Source organism: Carassius auratus, chromosome 19 (assembly GCF_003368295.1).
Source record: "Carassius auratus strain Wakin chromosome 19, ASM336829v1, whole genome shotgun sequence".
Taxonomy (NCBI): Eukaryota; Metazoa; Chordata; class Actinopteri; order Cypriniformes; family Cyprinidae; genus Carassius; species Carassius auratus.
Window position 1 is genome coordinate 5,950,005 of NC_039261.1, and position 20,212 is coordinate 5,970,216.

At 40.6% G+C, this 20,212-nt stretch overlaps 1 protein-coding gene across 1 annotated transcript; it reads right to left on the minus strand.

Moving 5' to 3' along the window:
- Positions 1-7,351: 7,351 nt before the first annotated feature.
- LOC113119239 (C-type lectin domain family 4 member F-like) lies at positions 7,352-9,853 on the minus strand. The gene is made up of 5 exons (XM_026288542.1): positions 9,322-9,853; positions 8,931-9,245; positions 8,698-8,825; positions 7,948-8,054; positions 7,352-7,848 (listed from the first exon to the last, which is right to left on the minus strand). Exons 1-5 carry the CDS (start codon positions 9,410-9,412, stop codon positions 7,689-7,691), a joined length of 801 nt encoding a protein of 266 aa, XP_026144327.1. The 5' UTR covers positions 9,413-9,853; the 3' UTR covers positions 7,352-7,688.
- Between the last annotated feature and the right edge of the window lie 10,359 nt (positions 9,854-20,212).

Genomic DNA, 20,212 nt, shown 5'->3' on the forward strand with positions numbered 1-20,212 from the left:
TATGCATATTTGTTTCTGACCAGTAGAGAGCAGTGTTGTACTGTAGTAGACCTTCATAACTGACCTCTGTTACAACAAACATATTAGTTTAGATTAGATTAGATTCAACTTTATTGTCATTATGCAGAGTACAAATACAGAGCTAATGAAATGCAGTAAGCATCTAACCAGAAGTGCAAGAATATAGTGTTTTATATACACAAAAGTGCAGAGTAAGTAAGGCTATGATATACAGAATATACAGTGGAGTTGCTATATATAATATTGATCAGAGTATATACAGAATATAAATATGAATGCCATGTAGGGATTGTATGTACATTATGAACAGAGCAATGAAGGATTATATATACATTATGAATAGTAGGAACATGAGAACAGTGATAATAAATACAGTTGTATGAGTGTGCAAAAGTATTGTTGAACAATTTATTATTTGCAAAATAACAGTAGTGCAATTATATTTTTTGTAGAAATGGTTTACTGTGCATGTACAGTAACAACTTTAGATAGTTTATAGTGTGCAGTCAAAATATGAATAGTGCAAATAATGTATGTAAAGTAATGTGACCAGTGCAGTAAAAGGTTGCAGGTTAGATTGGTGGTGTGGAGTTTAGAAGTGTCACAGCCTCAGGAAAGAAGCTCTTCCTGAGCCTAATAGTGCGCGAGCGTAGGATCCTGTAATGCCTGCCGGATGGAAGGAGGGTGAAAAGTCCATGGTTAGAGTGAGAGGCATCCTTGATGATGTTTCTTGCTCTGCCCAGACAGGCGCTTGTGATAAATGTTCTCGATGGAAGTTAACTGGGTGCCGGTGATCCGTTGAGCAGTTTTCACCACCCGCTGGAGTGCTTTCAGCGTTCAGATGCAAAGCAATTGCTGTACCTTACTGAGATGCAGTTTGTGAGTATGCTCTCAATGGTACAACGGTAGAATTCAGCAAGGATCCTGGGACTGAGAATAAGTAAAGGCACTGCTGTGCCTTTTTGACCAGGGTGGAGGTGTTTAGGGACCAGGTGAGGTCATCTGAGATGTGGATGTCAAGGAACTTGAAACTCGACACATGCTCCACTACAGCTCCGTTGATGTAGATGGGTGTGTGTGCATGATTCCTAGTCCGCCTGAAGTCCACAATGATCTCCTTTGTCTTCTGGGTGTTTAGTTCCAGGTTGTTGATGGCACACCACATAGCCAGTTGCTGCACCTCATCCCTGAAGGCTGACTCATCAACATCCTTGATCAGACCTACCACCGTGGTGTCATCTGCAAATTTGATTATGGTGTTGGAGCCATAAACAGAAACACAGTCATGGGTGAATAGGGAGTACAGGAGAGGGCTAAGTACGCAGCCTTGTGGCACTCCAGTGTTCAGGGTAATGATGGAGGAGGAGAGGTTATCTAACTGAGGTCTGTTAGTCAGAAAATCTAGAATCCAGTTGCAGAAGGGAGTGCTGATTCCATTCTGGCTGAGCTTGGAGATCAGCTTGGAGGGGATTACTGTATTAAATGCAGAACTGAAATCTATGAACAGCAATCTCACATGTGTGTTTTGACTGTCCAGGAGGGCAGAGTGAAGTGCCGTTGAGATGGCGTCTTCTGTAGACCTATTGTAGCGTTAGGCAAATTTGAATGGGTCTAATGTAGCAGGGGACAGGATTTTAAGTGGGATGCGACCAGTTTCTCAAAGCACTTGGCAATGATGGGGTGAGTGCAACAGGACGGAAGTCATTAGGGACAGAGGCAGTGGAGTGCTTCAAGCAAGATGGTGGAGGTTTTGAAGACAGTGGGGACAGTTGTTTGGGCCAGGGACAGATTGAAAATGTCCGTGAAGACCTCAGCCAGCTGCTCCGCACAGGCTTTAAGCACACGACCAGGTATTCCATCAGGGCCAGCTGCTTTCCGTCCTTTTACTTTACGCAGAGTGGAGTAAACATCTGATGTGGAGAGTGTGAGAGGCAGTTCACTGGGTGGATGCTCAGCTTTGAGTGAGATCTCCTTATTATTTTGATCAAAACGAGCATAAAAGTGATTGAGCTTGTCTGGGAGGGAGGCAGAGATGGAGGGGGGCACAGAGTTAGGTGGTTTGTAATCTGTGATAGATTGTATGCCTTGCCACATACGCCGGGGTCTGAAGAATTTAAGTGTTCTTCAATCCTTTGTTTATGTTGAGTTTGGCCTGGCAGATACTCTTCCTCAGGTTAGCTCTGGCTGAGCTGTAAGCCTCCCGGTCTCCAGACCTGAAGGCTGCAGATCAAAAGTTTGGACACAGCTTCACATTCAAAGAGTTTTCTTTATTTTCACGAGTTCACATCTACGCATATTAATTCAGTAAGGTTATGCGTATTTGGCGTGCTGTCCGGGTGGAGGGCTCCGAGCTCGGGATGTGGCCCGAACCCAGAGTACTCCCCCTGGTTGTGGTAAGAGTAGATGGATCTATAGTGAGGAGAATGGGGTGGAGGAGGGATGCTGAAAACTGTCAATGAACAGAGGTAGGTTCTGCTGTTATTTATGCCTTGTCATGAGTTGGTTACTGATTGGTCTCCACTTGTGTTAATCAGGTTAATGAACTGCGACTGCTTCTCCCGAACTTTGTTATAAAACTACATTTCACGAGTTCACATCTACGTATATTAATTCAGTAAGGTTATGCATATTTGGCGTGCTGTCCGGGTGGAGGGCTCCGAGCTCGGGATGTGGCCCGAACCCAGAGTACTCCCCACAAAACAAGAGAGGAAAAGGACAGCCGCCGGACTACGAACCCCCCAAAACGCAGAGATTTGGCGGGCTGACGTTTTTTTTTTTGTTTTTTTTTTTCGTGGTCGTTGTCCAGGAGATTTCACGATGCCTCTGGAAGAAGTGGAGGAGCAGGCAGGTCCTATTGGTTGATAGATGAGGAAGAAGCGGTTATGATGTCGGGAAGACAGTTTCTACCATCTGCCTGTGAGATGTAATGATTTATTGACTAGATGCGTAATGTGTCCTCTGGGAGGCTGAGGCTCGCTGGACAGATATGGGAAACGAATTATGTCCCTGCGTCCGCTGGAAGACTGGGCTTGCTGGACGAAGAACAGGAAGAGATGGATGCATACTGCGTCCGCTGAGAGACTAGTGCTCGCTGGACAGGCAGAGGAAAAATAGGTATTTACGGTGTCCGCTGGGAGACTGAGGCCCACTGGACAGGTAGAAGGAATTAGATATTTACTGCATCAGCTGAGAGACTAGTGCTCGCTGGACGGACGGGGAAACCAATGGATATTTCTGCATCCGCTGGGAGACTAGTGCTCGCTGGACAAACAGAGGAAAAATAGATGTTATTGAGTCCGCTGTGAGACTAGTGCTCGCTGGAGTGATAGAGGAGACAAATAGGTCTTTTCTGCATCCGCTGGGAGGCTGAGGCTCGCTGGACAGACAGAGGAAAGAAAAATAATAATGAAAAATAGATATTTACTGCGTCCGCTGGGAGACTAGTGCTTGCTGGACTGATGGAGAAGACAAATGGGTATTTCTGCATCCGCTGGGAGACTGAGGCTCGCTGGACAGACAGAGGGAAGAAAAATAATAATGAAAAAATAGATATTTACTGCGTCCGCTGAGAGACTAGTGCTCGCTGGACGGACAGTGGAAACAAATAAATATTTACTGCGTCCGCTGAGAGACTCGTGCTTGCTGGACGGACAGTGGAACGAATAAATATTTACTGCGTCCGCTGAGAGACTCGTGCTCGCTGGACGGACAGTGGAAACGAATAAATATTTACTGCGTCCGCTGAGAGACTCGTGCTCGCTGGACGGACAGAGGAAACGAATAAATATTTTCTGCATCCGCTGAGAGGCTCGTGCTCGCTGGACGGACAGTGGAAACTAATTAATATTTACTGCGTCCGCTGAGAGACTCGTGCTCGCTGGACGGACAGTGGAAACGAATAAATATTTACTGCGTCTGCTGAGAGGCTCGTGCTCGCTGGACGGACAGTGGAAACGAATAAATATTTACTGCGTCCGCTGAGAGGCTCGTGCTCGCTGGACGGACAGTGGAAACAAATAAATATTTACTGCGTCCGCTGAGAGGCTCGTGCTCGCTGGACGGACAGTGGAACGAATAAATATTTACTGCGTCCGCTGAGAGGCTCGTGCTCGCTGGACGGACACTGGAAACGAATAAATATTTACTGCGTCCGCTGAGAGGCTCGTGCTCGCTGGACGGACAGTGGAAACGAATAAATATTTACTGCGTCCGCTGAGAGGTTCGTGCTCGCTGGACGGACAGTGGAAACTAACAAATATTTACTGCGTCCGCTGAGAGGCTCGTGCTCGCTGGACGGACAGTGGAAACGAATAAATATTTACTGCGTCCGCTGATAGGCTCGTGCTCACTGGACATGTGAGGGAAAACAGAGCAGATTTTTTTTTTTTTTGCGTGGTTTACTCGATGAGGGTTTGGTGGGCTTTTTTGATGTGGAATCAGTTGGTTCTTATGTAGCTTTGGAAGGCATCTGAGGACCACCTTCCTAGAGCTTGGATCTGTTGCTGGGAGAGACCTTTTTGAGCTGCTGAGGTTGCTGCCCCAATGCGGAAAGAGTGGCTTGAGAAGTTTTTTGCTGGGATTCCTGAGTGTTGGAGGACGGATTTGAGATGTTTCTGAAACCAGAAGCGGGTGACTGGTTTGTTGGATTCGTCTATGAATAGGGGGATCGAGATGGGATTTAGCTTGGGAAGTTCTCCACTGGAGGTATGCCAGAACGGATTGGAATGGTTGGATGGGTGATGAGAGTTTGAAAATGTAAATGAAAAGGCCTTTTTTGGTTTGATCTGTCTTACTTTGTTTAATCAAATATGATATGGTTTCGTTGTCTATGACTGATAAGTCTGAGATGGTGGGGTGGGTTTTAGGATCGAATTTGGAGGTGATGGCGAGTTCTGAGCATCTAAGGAAACCGAAAAAGGCTAAAATGAACATGGCTTCTAATGTGCGGGCGATATGGAGAGACAGGTAGCCGGTGCGGAGGGTGTAAATGCATTGGGTGAGGATATCTGATGTTATGGGTTGTCTGGTGTCGGGACGGTTTGGCTGGGATCGTTGAATTCCTTTGATTAAGAGGGGGGTTTGTGAATTATTTATCTCAGGTGAGGGGGCGCCGTATATCAGTTTGTGGAAAAATTGAATGCCACTCAGATACCCTTTGATAAAGCCGACTTGCAGGCTCTTGATGCTGTTAATGTAGGATATGAATGAAGTGATTGTGAGGAGAGAAAATCTGGGAATGGTAAATTATAGGATACGTGGAATGTTTTAAAACATCTCCATGCGTTCACGTAGGTTTGGAGGGTTCTGGGGGAAACTGCTTGGAGGATTGTGTCGAGTGATGTGTCGAGGAGGGGTTTTAGCGAATGTGTTACGGGAATATCAGTTCTGAATATCTAGGAACGGGCGTTGGGAAATTGTCCGCCCCTGGAGCCAGCGTCCTGAATTTCTGAAACAGAAAGCGAGAGAGAGTCAGCGATTTGATTTTCTGAGCCCGGAACGTGTTTGGCGACTAAGATGAATTGGTCACACGCTGAGATCCAGGTGAGGCGTCTTAAAAGAGGCATTATAGCCTGTGAATGAGAGCGGCCTTTATTAATGCAATGCACTGTTGCCTCATTCTCGCAATGCACCAGAATGCTGCTAGTGGTCAATTCTTTTCCCCACAGAAAGGCTGCTACTACTATGGGGTAGATCTCAAATAATGCGGAAGACAGAGGTATGTCCTGTAATTGTGGTGGCCAAGGAGAAGCGAACCAGCGACCTTGGTAAAATCCTCCGAAACCAACCGAGGGGGCGGCGTCTGTGAACAATCGGATATCGACTGGGGACGAAACGAGGTGGCTGTAGAAAAGAGATAGGCTGTTCCATTGGTTTAGGAATGTTAACCATAACTTGAGTTCGTCGCGACATGCTTGGGTTAATGAAATGCGGCCCTCTAGTGCGGGAACGGAGGACGCGAGCGAGAGGAGGTGCGAAATGAATGGGCGGCCTTGCGGAATAATGCGCATAGCGAAATTTAGGTGGCCCAGCAGGGATAGTAGTTCACGGTTAGAACAATTTGGGTATTGATAAGGGTAGATGAGACTAAGATGATTCGGTCGATTTTCTCTTTGGGCAGGGATGCTTGGAATTTGTCTGAATCCAATTTAATCCAGAGGAACTGGATTTGGCCGGACCCATCGTTTTCTCTTGAGCAATAGGAATTCAGAGTTCGGAAAAGACTTTTTGGGCTATAAGGAAATGTGCGGCTGGTATGGCTTCGGGGGGCGAAATTATTAAAAAATCGTCTAGCAGGTGAATGAGGTGGGGAATGGCGTAATTATTCGACAAGATCCACGTCTGACAACACATCTGTGGACTCATACATAAATCGGCAGGGCGGCGTGCGCTCCAGAGCTCTATTCAAACAGGTAGTGAGTCTCCTGTTGTTGGCGGACCGACACTTTCCCTCCATAAGAGCAGCGCACATCCCCGGTATTCTGAACCGTGAAGTAAACATGCTTACGAGGAATGGATTCCTCAAGGATATGGAGGCTTCATCCAGGATCAGATCTAATGATCTGGGGTCGATTCGTGGAGGGCGGAAGTGGATTTGTTTGGGGCATTAATTGTTAGGCATTTATTAATAGTAAGGTAAGAGCCATAATAAAATGCATCCCAGTAAAGACTTAGTTAATATTGAGAATTGATCCCTAAACTAATTAAAAAAAAAAAAAGTTTGGTTTTTCTTTTTGAATCTGTCCATATCCCATGCCCCATTAGTGTTTATATTGCCAGAAGTAGGCTGAAATGTTTTTTCCCATGATTTTCATCATGTTAATGGTGGATGCTCTGTGCGTTTTTTTAGTCCTCTGCTTTTTGACTCTAGGTCTTTTTATTTCAGTAGGTGAGGCCAGTGGGTGGGAAAGTATGCCATTGTATTAGCGCATGTGATATCCTTTCAACAATGGACAAAAAAGTATTTTTAAAAAGGCATTGTAATGGTCACCTTGTGGTTTCACTGATCTGAAGACAGTGTGTGAAGCCCCAAGTCACCTGACATGCGACTCTTAAAGAGGCTAAAATAAATGTTTTGCTTTACCATAACTAGAGTAAGTGACTTCTTTCTGTGTGATTTTTAAAGCCTGCATGAAATTAAAATTCACACCATTTCTTCACACCATTGCATGAGAGTAACACCACAAATTAACTTTTGCTGCTCTGGAGTTTCAGTTCCTCTGTTATTAAATGTTTTTAAATCATGTCTCTAAAGCAGGTCACAGTGTGCTGCAGATTCTTAAGAAACCCCTCAAATTCTTACTAGAGCTACAGGACTGACAACAACCAGTGATGAGGAGCCATACTTCATCTTTAATAATAACATAAGGGTAACATGTAAACAGCATGTTTAATATGAACAAAAGTTAAGCAATCTGGGGCTTAACTTTCAAAAAAGCAAACATCTGAATAATGGTAAGCCACATATGTAGGAATAGTTGAATAGTATGAATTTGTTTTTTGTTTTTTTGTTGCAAAAAACAGATTTTAGGAAGCAACTACAAATTATTACAAGTATAGGCCTAAACAGGTATAACTTCTAGATCAAGAGTGTTCAGTCCTGAAGACTTGAGCTGTAAAGAAACTTAATAAAAATAAATAAAACCCTGTGAACAAAGTGTGTGCTGTTCTTAGGCACGAGATCTCTTCTCACAGATCCATTGATAAGCACCATTGCAATCAACATCGAGCCACCCTATTAATTCAGGGTTCTTTTTTAAATAAGTCACAGCACAATTCTCTTGTCCTCCTCCATTTGGCTCTCTTATATGTCCACTGGATGCCCAGAACCTGCAACAGCAGATCAGCATTAGATGTTTAGTGCTGCTTTCTGCGTGATATGGTACTGACTGTGAGAATCACATAATTATCAGTTCAGTGATTTCTCACCCAGAAGTCATGTTGGTGCCATCAACCCATTTCCATCTGCCCTCTTCCTCGGCGTCAGTCACACCAATCCAGAATTCTCCTTTATCAGTAATATTTGTAACAAAATCCTACATAGATTAAGCAATTACATGTTTACATCATGAACCCACAATGGGGTTTGTGGGTCTTTTCATTCATTTTGGTTCCTGTTTTTTCTCTCTCATTTATTTTAATCAATTTTCTCTGGTTTCCCTTCCCTTGGCTCTAGCGCCAGCTGATCCCATTTAGCAATCTATGCTGTGGCTGTCTGATGCACCTGTTCCCCTTATCTCGTTAATCACCCTATTTATTCTGTTTGATTTCAGTACTCTTTGTTAGTGTGTTCTGTGATATTTGGCGTTTTCAGCTTCGATTCCGTTCTGTCTCGCCTCTCTGTCTGAGCGCTAGATTGTTTGTCTGCCCAGTTGGTGTGATGTGTTTGGCCCTCAAAGCTTCTTGATCTGTTCTTCTGTGGCTGCCCGCCATTCTCAGCCCTGTCTACACCTTGCTTGACCACCCACCTGCTCGACTATTCTCCTGTCTCCCTGATCGCTTACATGTACGCTGTGCAGTTGAAAGATAAGGACTGGGCCAATTTTCCTGAGCTCAGTTTTTTTTTTTTTTTTTGGAAAAAACTTCTGTTAATAAAACTGACTTTTTCAGCCTCATCCACTCTTGGGTCCTTATCTGCCCTGACACTGACATCACAGACACACAGTATCTCTCACTCACTTGTTCCTCTCTGTTGTTTATGATGATCAGATCTGCTCCTCTTTCTGTACAGTCTCTTCTGCTCTCAGCCCAGCTCTTCTTCGTTGAGGACATGAAGTATAAGCTGATAGTAGGGTGTACCCAACTATCTGTAAACACAACCAGTTCAGCTCATTATTCCCACCAAGAGTACAGTGAATAATGACACTTGTTTTTAGTAATAGCATATTGCTTATTTGCAGTTCAAAGATCACCTGTTTCATTGATAATCTTTTGCAGGTTATTCCTCTCTCGATTGAACTGGTCTCTTTCTTTAGTCAGGATGTCATTGTTGATTACTAATCCATTCCTTTCATTTGTCATGTTTATGTTCTTGGTTAGAAGCAGGTCACTCTGTTCTGTGAGGTTGTTAATCTTGGTTAGTAGCTTGTGTGTCTCTTCTGTGCAGGTTGTGTTCTTTGTATGGATGTAGACACACAGCACTATGACCGCAGTCAACAGAAGAACACACAGCAGCAACAAACACACTGCAGCTGTTCTGAAACTTCTAATCTGTACTGAATCACTTCCTGAAGATGAAAGGTATAAAGATAAATGTTTCTTAATTTCTACACCCACTAAAATTAAAGTTTGCATGTATTTTACCTTTGTGTTGAGGTGTATGGTTTGCCTTGGTGCCTCTGTCCATATCCCATGTTCTGTCAGTGATCACATTGCTGTAAATACTCTCAGACATTTTTGAGTAGATTTCCTTCAGTCGTATAAATGATGGAAGCAGTGCGTTTTTAATGTGTGGACTTCTTAAGACTCTTAGCAGATGAGCTGAAATTTGACAAAGTGTAGCAGTGTGTTATATCCTGTCTGCTTATATAAGAAGAATAGATCGTCACATGATTTGGTTTTGCTTTGTTTCACACATTGTTCCGGGCATCATCAGCATATTTATAGTTACAGAAGAACAGAAACTATCTGAAGTCAATGTGTTAGGTTCAAAATCAGATGGCAAGCAAAATGTAACAAAGCTACAAGAAATGTTTAGCCCTTGCTGGATTTAACCATGTTTAGAATAAGTTGAAAGTATTATCTGGCTTTTGAATAAGAACTTACTGAACTGTGAGCTCATAGCATCTCATCACACACTGCTGCTGTTCAGAAGCTAGTTCATGAGCAAATTCCTCATGATACATGGAGGTAAATTAGTTTTCATGCAGTTTTTTCTCATATTAAATCAGCACTGACAGGTTGGTTATTGTCTTAAAAGTTCAATACTAGCATGAGAGGAACACAAACTCACTGTAGCTGCTCTGGAGCTTCACTTTCTCATTTACTCTGTCTATTTAATCACATCAGACCTTTCTCTACATTGTATTTTACTCCCTGATGCTACTCATTTTCACTGGTTTTGAGATCAAATTCAGTGTGTATAGTGATTCTACAGGAAGAAAACCTGACTCTTACTGTATATTCCTGACACTGACCAGTGTGGAGTGACAATAATTCAACAATAAGTAAAAAATGTCAAGAATTTATGACATAACATCAGAGTACTAACATGTAAAAAATGTATATACAGTATATAAATATATATATATATATATATATATATATATATATATATATATATATATATATATATATATATATATATATATATATATATATATATACACATATATATATATATATATATATATATATATCCCTTTATGACCCCCATGTACCCATCCTCTGATGGCTACTTCCAGCAGGAAAATACACCATGTCACAAAGCTCGAATCACTTCAAATCTGTTTCTTGAACATGACAATGAGTGCACTGTAATAAAATGGCCCCCACAGTCACCAGATCTCAACCCAATAGAGCATCTTTGGGATGTTGTGGAATGGGAGCTTCGTGCCCTGAATGTGTATCCCACAAATCTCCTTCAACTGCAAGATGCTATCCTATCAATATGGGCCAACATTTCTAAAGAATGCTTTCAGCACCTTGTTGAATCAATGCCACGTAGAATTAAGGCAGTTCTGTGTTAAGCAGTGTACTGTGTTAAACTGAGACTTGTTATAGCACTTATATATCATTGCACTTTTTGCTGTTTTTGATTGCTTCCACTGTCCTAATTTGTAAGTCCCTTTGGATAAAAGCGTAGGCCAGTGGTTTTCAACCTGTGGCCGCCAATTATTTTCTGTTCATTTCCAGTCCATTCTAGGGCTGTGCGATTAAAAGAAAACGTCCTAAAATCACGATTTGAGCGTGCGCATATGCCTAACTCCAGGTTCACACACTGTCTGTGATGCGCCTTTTTTTCTGAGCCAATGTTGACGGATCAGAGCGTTCTCACTGCGGTAAAAGGCTAGAAATAAAACGTGCGAAAATAATTCATGTCTAACACATGAGCATAGAGTGAATTTGTTAGTGAACAGGATGCAGTTTAAGTGAGAGGAGACACGTTTTAAGTGTGCACACTCTCTCCTCGCAAAGCAGCGTGTATCTGAGCAAGCACGACCGGTTTTGTGACAGAGCAAAGGAAATCTGCTGCGAACAGAGAGATTCGCACTCGTGCATTATTTTAATGTGCTTTCGCGTTATATTTATGCGCTCTCACTGCTGACCGCATACACATACTGTATACACACTGCAAACACCTGAGGCACCGCTACAATTAATGAGCTCTATGAACAATGCATGGCAAAAAAGAAAAAAAAGTCCCTGTATACAGGATTTTTTATTTATTTATTTTTTTTGCCACAAGTCTATAAATTTTTTTACATCTTCACTATAGTGATAATTTTGACTTATGTCTGTTCTAGAGATGTTACAACTTTTTGATAAAGCTCTGATTGGTTTTCTTTTGGAAATATGTTTCAAATTAATCCTGAATGCATTTATGACTGTAAAAGCACAATTGCAAAATTGATCAAAAAAATCGCGATAGTTTTTTTTTTTTTTTTTGGCCATATCGCACAGCCCTAGTTTATTCAATAAATATAGTATAAAATCTAGCTTCTGAGTACTAAGTTATTAATCCAACAATAGCGGGGTCAGTTAATTTTTTTGAAGTGGGCCGCGCAAACATATGTGTTTGGTTGTGTGGGCCGCGAGTTGAAAAAGGTTGGGAACCACTGGCGTAGGCTAAATGAATAAATGTTATATATATATATTAGTGCTGTCAAAATTAGCGCGTTAACGCATTCGATTAATTTGAAATATTTAACGCGTTAAAAAAAAAATAACGCAATTAACGCGGTTGCAGTTTTTTTTATTTCCAGTTGTGGCCTATGTGTGTTCAACGTGCAAAAAAATATGGATAAGACCAAGGAAGGACTTTTAGACGGAAAGTTTCAGTATAAAACTCTTCAGTCTGCCACAAGAAACATTACTCTTCATTTAGTCTGCCACAAGAAACAGCAACATTAAAATCATGAACTCAAATGTCATTGTTTAAAAAAAACAAAAAAAACAATGACTGTAACAGTGCGTAAATCAGACCTTTCTGTAACGCTAACGTTAATAAGCTTAAAGGAAAATAACGAAATAATTGTGTAGCGGAGTATTTTTTGTACACAGTGCCGCGAACTGTCAATCACTCCTGTGCGCGTGCATCACTGTCCTCCTCAGCTGCAGCAACTTGCGCTCTCTCTCTTCATCAAGCTTTAAAACAAAAAGGGGACAAAAAGATCATATTGTCTTTGTGCATAGGCTATAGATTAATTAGATAAATGAATATCTAAATTTGTGCCTTGCCGTCTACGGTATTTTTTTAGAACTTAGAAAAAAGATGCTGCAGCCAATGAGCAGCCAGCGGGGGCTGCAGGACGACTCAACCTCCGCAGACAGTTTTTAATGTTTATCAGACAATAAATACTCAAGATTTTGCTTTAGTATAACTCACAACGAGTTTCACACACCTTCTCCGGCCACGTTGAGTTGTTGACACTTAACAGTGGGAAAAGCGACACATGCGCTATTCACTTGTATAACTTAAGGGTGAATGGGTAATGTAGTTTCTGCTCTGGGTGGGATGAATTAGGAAGCTCGCATTGTGAAGGGCGCTCTGAAAATCGGCAGTGCAGGTAAAAGATTAAAACCTCTATTAAAACAGATGTCCAAATGAGCGTACCGGTACGCTACAAGCAGGTTCTGGGCGCACGGAGAGGTGGCGGTACGCTCGAGAGCTATATTTGGAAGTGGCTGTACTGAGTACCAGTGCATACCGGCCCACTTAAAGCACTGGCAATGACTATACTTTGGAATTTTTTTGCAGTCCACTTAGAATTCAACATGGAAATCATTTTTGTTTTTTATTGGCATTGATTGTTTTGAAATTCAAATGATACTTACATGCCTGTGTTTTTATTTCTGTAATAAATATGGCTTTCAAGCCAACAGTTAATTTGGAGGATATTGATGGTTTATTGCAGGTATGTTGTTTACATGAGAAAATCTGTGTTACAAGTTAAACAAAAATTCCAATAAACAATCATATTTTGAATTTAAATAGTTTCTTTGTCTTGAGTTTACATTAATTATTTACATTTTACATTTACATATCCAAAAAGTTTCAGTCTTTTAATTGCGATTAATCGCGATTAATCGCGATTAATTTTAAAAAATTGTGCGATTAATTAGTTAATTTTTTTTAATCGATTGACAGCACTAATATATATATTTATTTATTATTTTTATTTATTTATTTGTTTATTTTATTTTATTTTTTTTACATTTCTAGCTGGATGAATAACCTTCAGCTTAACCTTACAAAGACAGAACTCCTGGTGATTCCAGTTAACCTATTGCTTCATCACAACTTCTCTATACAGCTGGGTTCATCAACCATTACTTCTTCGAGGACAGCCAGAAACCTAGAAGTTGTGATATATATATATATATATTAGGGGTGTAACGGTTCACAAAATTCATGGTTCGGTTCGATACAATACACTGATGTCACGGTTCGTTTGGGTTCGGTACGTTTTAGATACAGCAAAATGTAAAAACATTTCAACTTTTCAGAATGCCGCAAGCGCACCGCGGGTCATGTGACAATAACTAACCAATCAGCTTCATCCTTTCCCCTAACAATGTTGAAAGCTCAGCCAAGATGAAGGAACAGCTGATCATAGTTGTATATGGATTGCAATTTTGAAATAAATTTAGTAGCAGAGCTACTGCAAGCGATTTTTAGAGCTGCAAATCCATTTATCCTTTGCTGAAATTTCCGCGTCTCATGGAGAGAGCACGTCATTGTTGCTTAGCAAAGGCAGACGCCTCATGAGCGCTTCTGCCCGAGCGCTTTGGAAAGGAGGAAAAAGACGCGCCTAGCGTTTTCCACGCGTTTTAGGCACGATATGTGAACGGCCCCTAAGGCGCTCGCTCACTCAGCATGCGCTGAAGGCTCGTTGCAAAATGTCTAATGCATTTAACAGACCAGAAATAGAAGGGTTAGTCACCTTTGACCTTCCAGAATCAGGGCTAGTCACCGTTGACCTTCCAGAGTCAGGGCTAGTTACCATGGAATTTCCAGAGTCAGGGCTAGTTACCATGGAATTTCCAGAGTCAAGGCTAGTCACCGTTGACCTTTCAGAGTCAAGTCAAGTCACTGGTGATCTTCAAGGACAGAGTCAAGTCACCATTGATGTTCATGAACAAAGGCAAGTCACCATTGATCTTCATGAACAAGGAAACACCATGGGAGTACCAGAGTCTCGTCACTTCTCTGTGGCTCTACCAGAGCCTCTCCATGTATCTGATGAACTACCAGAGTCTCTCCTCGCTTCTGCGGAACTTCCAGAGCCTCATCACGTCTCAGTTGAACTCTCTGAGCACCCGACTGATCCTGCTGTGGCCACGGGGGCTACCCTTAACCTGTTCAGGTTTTTTGTTTCAGACTTGCCCAATCAGATGTATTCTCCTGTTTATTCGGCCACATGGAGGTGGTGGTCTTCTGTTCCGCCCTGGGGGGCGTCTGGTTCGGACGCACGGATGTGGTGGTCTTCTGCTCCGCCCTGGGGGGCGTCGGGTTTGGCCGCACGGATGTGGTGGTCTTCTGCTCCGCCCTGGGGGGGCGTCTGCTTTGGGCGCACGGATGTGGTGGTCTTCTGCTCTGCCCTGGTGGGCGTCACGTGATGTCCTTCTTGGACTAGTTTTTTTTTCTGTCTGTCTTCCTCCTATGGACCTGATCCTCCACCGCTTCACCTCCCTCCTGGTCTGTTTGTGTCTTTGGTTATCCCTTGGGTCAGGTGGTGCATCAGGCAGCTGCTCCGTGGAGGAGGGGGTAATGTCACGCTGTCTAGTCTCTGTTTCCTGGGGTGTCCACTAGTGTGCTCACTTCCCCTTAGGCACTTCACTGTAGGCACTAGATTTCCTCTAGTCTTGTCCTGTCATTACAGTAATTGCACTCCGGTTAATTGCACCAGTTGCAGGCACTCTATTGTCATTAGCCTCCCTATAAATTCCAGTCTTTTCCTGATGTTTGTATGGAGTCCTTTTCGTTCGTATGTTCAGCCTTCTCGTCTTCCGAGATTCCTTCTTGTCCTCCGAGTTCACGTTCCTTTTCCTTTCCTGTTCCCTCTTTTGTTTATTTGTTCATTTGTTTTTGGACTGATTTTTGGTTTTGACCGTTGGAGTGTTGTTTGACCACGATTTGGATTTTCCCTTAAATAAATACCTGTCACTCTCCCTGTGTCTCTCTGGGCAACGATCGTCACAATTTATTACACAATTTATTAATCTTTGTTAATGTTAATAAAAATCGAGTTATTCAATGTTCATGTTAATAGTACATTAATGTTTACAAACACAACTTGTGATTTTAACAATGCATTAGTAAATGCTGAAAATTAACATGAACTTAGATTAATAAATGCTTTGGAAATATTGTTCATTATTAGTTATGTTATTTATATATGTTAACTAATGAACCTTATTGAAGAATGACCACAGATGAGGCATTAAGTGCATGGCACTGTGACCAACTTAACATTTTACAGAGTTTAATGTAGCAATGTGGTCGCTCAGTTTTTCAAGATCCGTTTTACATGCAGGAAGGCCCACCAGGAGAGCATTACAATAGTCCAGTCTGGAGAGAACAAGAGCTTGGAAAATAAGTTGGGTTGCTTGCTCTGACAGGAAGGGTCTAATCTTCCTAATGTTGTATAAGGCAAATCTGCAGGACCGGGTCATTGTAGCAATGTGGTCTGTGAAGCTTAACTGATGATCCATCGCAACTGCTAGGTCTCTGGAAGGAGTTATTGTTGATGAACCCAGCTGTATAGAGAAGTTGTGATGAAGCAATAGGTTAGCTGGAATCACCAGGGCCCGTATTCATAAAGATTCTAAGAATCCTCTCAGAAAACTCTTAATTTAGCTTAAAAACTTAAATATATATATACTTATCATTTTTATTTATTTATTTGTTTATTTTTATTTTTATTTTTACATTTCTAGCTGGATGAATAACCTTCAGCTTAACCTTACAAAGACAGAACTCCACTGCCCATATCCATAAAGAATCTTAATGCAAAAAGTAGCTCCTAGTGACAAAATTCTAAGAAAATTCTTAGAAATGTGGGCGTTTACTCTTAAAATTAAAGAAAAAATCCTAGTAAAGAAAAAAGTAATTCAGAAAGCATCTTAACCCTTAAAAGAGGTCTTAAAGTCAAACTTGTTAGCAGCACAGATGAGGACTTTTAAGAGGCTTAAGAGTTTCTTTAGCAGAGGAGAAAATGGCAGAAAGACGAAGAGTTAGAAGAAATGTGTTACAGACAATGGATGACAGTGAGTTAATAAGACGCTATAGATTAGATTGTGCAGGGATCATGTTTGTGACTGATTTTATTAGACGTGCTAATCTCCGACACAGCGCAGAATGCCAGAAATTAAAGTAATCACTACATTACGATATTTGGCAACTGGGAAAATGCAACAATGCAATAGTGATGATTTGGGTCTGTTAAAACGTTCTGTAAGCAGAGTGATCAACAAACAATTACAGCACTTTCAGATCATCTTATTGTATCGCGGTTCATTTCGTTTCCACTCGACAATCCCACCTTGTAGGCTCAAAAAACTGCATTTATGAATATAGCAGGCTTATAGGTGCGCACAAGCAGGGGGAATGAACCGTTAATAGTTTGTGCTACACGCTCCCATGTCTGCTTCTTGTCCCTTGCTGTGACACCCGGCCCAAATTTTCCTTTAAGAATGGCCTTGTGTTCATCCACTAACTGGGCTAACAGTAAACACTGTTCCTCTGTCCAGTTTGTCTTTCTCGCCCTTCTTGGTTTTGATTCCATGTTTGATACATTAAAACCAACATTCAAACTGCCACTTAAATAGGACAGCAATCACTGTAATTGGAAAGTGTGGAACAATTTGTATCATTCTAAGCCAATCAAATACCTTATAGGAAATTACAAGCATGGTAAATAAAAAAGGATTTATATACACACATATAATGTGTGTGTGTGTGTGTGTGTGTGTGTGTGTGTGTGTGTGTGTGTGTGTGTGTGTGTGTGTGGAAGGAGGGAACGGTCATATAGGAAAAATTACGTATGTAAATTCAAAGTGAGAATTCTTTTTTTCCTTCTTGGACAGCCAACCAATCACAGTCTTCAAAATATTGTGTCATACATAGCAACAGGGTCAACCCCGGTTCCTCACTAAGATGAAAGTTTTTGTCTTTTCCTTACTCAGATTTGCTCTCAGATCGGTCCCGAATCGCTCTTAAGCTAAGACTACTGCGTAAAAGTTTTTAAGCTAAATGAAGAGTTTTCTGAGAGGATTCTTAGAATCTTTATGAATACGGGCCCTGGTGATTCCAGCTAACCTATTGCTTCATCACAACTTCTCTATACAGCTGGGTTCATCAACCTTCCAGAAACCTAGGAGTTGTGATGGATCATCGGTTAAGCTTCACAGACCACATTGCTACAATGACCCGGTCCTTCAGATTTGCCTTATACAATTAGGAAGATTAGACCCTTCCTGTCAGAGCAAGCAACCCAACTTATTTTGCAAGCTCTTGTTCTCTCCAGACTGGACTATTGTAATGCTCTCCTGGTGGGCCTTCCTGCATGTACTGTCAAGCCTCTGCAATTGATCCAGAATGCAGCAGCGAGGGTTGTCTTCAATGAGACAAAAAAAGCTCCCGTTACTCCTCTCCTCATCAGGTTACACTGGCTAACAGTAGACGCTCGCATTAAATTCAAGGGACTGAATTAAAAAAAAAAAAAAAAAACCTGGATATGCGTTCTGACTAACTGAGACTTGTCATGGCACTTGTATACTGTTGTTGTTCTCTTGTTGACCTGACTGCTTCTATTGTTCTCATTTGTAAGTCGCCTTGGATAAAAGCATCTGCTAAATGATTAAATGTAAATACATACATTTATATATATAATATATATATGTATATATGTGTGTATATGTATGTGTATGTATGTATATGTATGTATGTATATGTATATGTGTGTGTATATGTTCATATGGGCGATAGTTTTTTTTTTTTATGAATATTTCAGGCTACTATTTATATCAGTGCACAAGTGAAAGTCTACTATAATGTCTCTCAGTTAATTAGAGACAATGGAACTTGTATATCCTAATATTACTACACTTACACCATATTTAATAGTATATCTGTATTTAATGATGTATAAAACTGGCTTGATATTTAATGTGAATTATCCGTATTTATATAATGACAACTGAGAATAAAAAATAAATAAAACAAATCTAGGTTAAAACTCATTTGCCAAGTAGAAATGTGATATTCATGTTAATCACTTTTATAAAAAAAAAAAAAAAATTGTACCATTTCCCACAAAATCTTTTTCTCAAGATATTTATGAATATCAGCAATTTTTTGCTACAATAATGATTATAGTGTGTGCATGCATGTGTGTACACCTGTACCTGTGTGTGGGGACTTAAACCTGAATACACAATGACTCATGGGGACTTGTGTCACCGTGAGGACCTAAACTGAGGTCCCCATTGGGTAACAAGCTTATAAAGCATGCAGATTTTTCATTTTCGAGTGTTAAATTAAACAATATATTAGTCTGATATAAGTAGAGCAACATATATTAGAAAATCAGGTGAAATGTTAATATAAAATAACTGTACATTGAACTATTGCATTACCATGTGTTTTTTTTTTTTTTTTTTTACACAACAATTTTAGAACCATATATTATGTGAAAGCATATGAATATTGTAAGGTGGAAGCCGATGAGATGTGATACATGCAATCCATGTGCAAGCTTTTATTACACAGAAACAGGCATGGGTCAAACACTGGCTATATAGGGCAAGACAAAGAATGTTCCTAGTACAATCGTTGGTCTATGATGAATGAACAATATCCATAGGCTGGGTCAAAACACGAGTAACAGGGCAAAGCAAGAAAAAGACTAAATGGAGCATGGGAAATGTAGTCCAGGGTTTACTGTGTAGTGTGAGTCTGTGTTGTGGATGATGACCTCTGGTCATGATTAAATGGAAGTTCAATGACCGGATCATGATAAATATAATCCCATTCAGTTGCCATAATATTATCATCAAAACATTACTGAATTTTGATAATGTCACAATCATTCATGGTTAGTAGATCTAAGTACTATTTGCATTTTAAGGATGCAAATAAAAAAATATATATTCAAAAGGAAAGAAAATCTGCTCACTACCTTGGCCACAAGCTAGTGCACGTCATTATCGAGCAGTAGATAAATGATAGCATGACTATTACATAAAGGAATGTGACAGATTCATCAACAAAAATATATTGTTATATATACAAAATATATATACAAAAAATTATATTTATTTAACAGAGCCTTTAAATAAATATAAACAAACATAAACTATTTTATTTTTGCACTTAATAACTTCATTAATTCATTTTTTAAATAGTTAATATTTAATCAAAAACACTCTTGTAAAGATTTCATCTGATAACTGAAATTTTTTTAATAGGTGGGTAAAATATTTTTTAGTTTGACTCTTGTGAAGTGAAGAAGCCCAGCTGACACACATGCAGAAAAACACTTCCGCCACCCACAGATCTATGAGGAGGGATTTATGCATTTACTTTATGCTAACTAAGCCACCAGTCATATCGAGAAGCTGTGAAAAAGGACGTGTGATGTGACACTTTTGTCGCCCCCTTCTTGCATGACTTCTCACGCAAGAAGGGGGCGAAGAAAGTGTCACACATCTTATCTTAACCTATCTATTTGATGTTTTTGCGGTGTCATCTTCAATAACTGTTGCCATTGTGTGTACGATTTTGTCAAATGTCTTAAGTGCTATAGATTAGTGGGTTTTTTTTGTTTTGTTTTGTTTTGTTATGAGCAAAAAGAAAGAAAAAAACTGCAATTTATAACATTTTAGCACCTCCAAGTCCCCGAATATTTCATAATCTTCAGTATGCTGACAAAAAAATTGCTAGTACAATTTATATTACACTGCAATATAGCTAATCAATGAACTTACAATGTTATTTAGAAGTGCTTATAACTTGTAAAACAAAAACCAG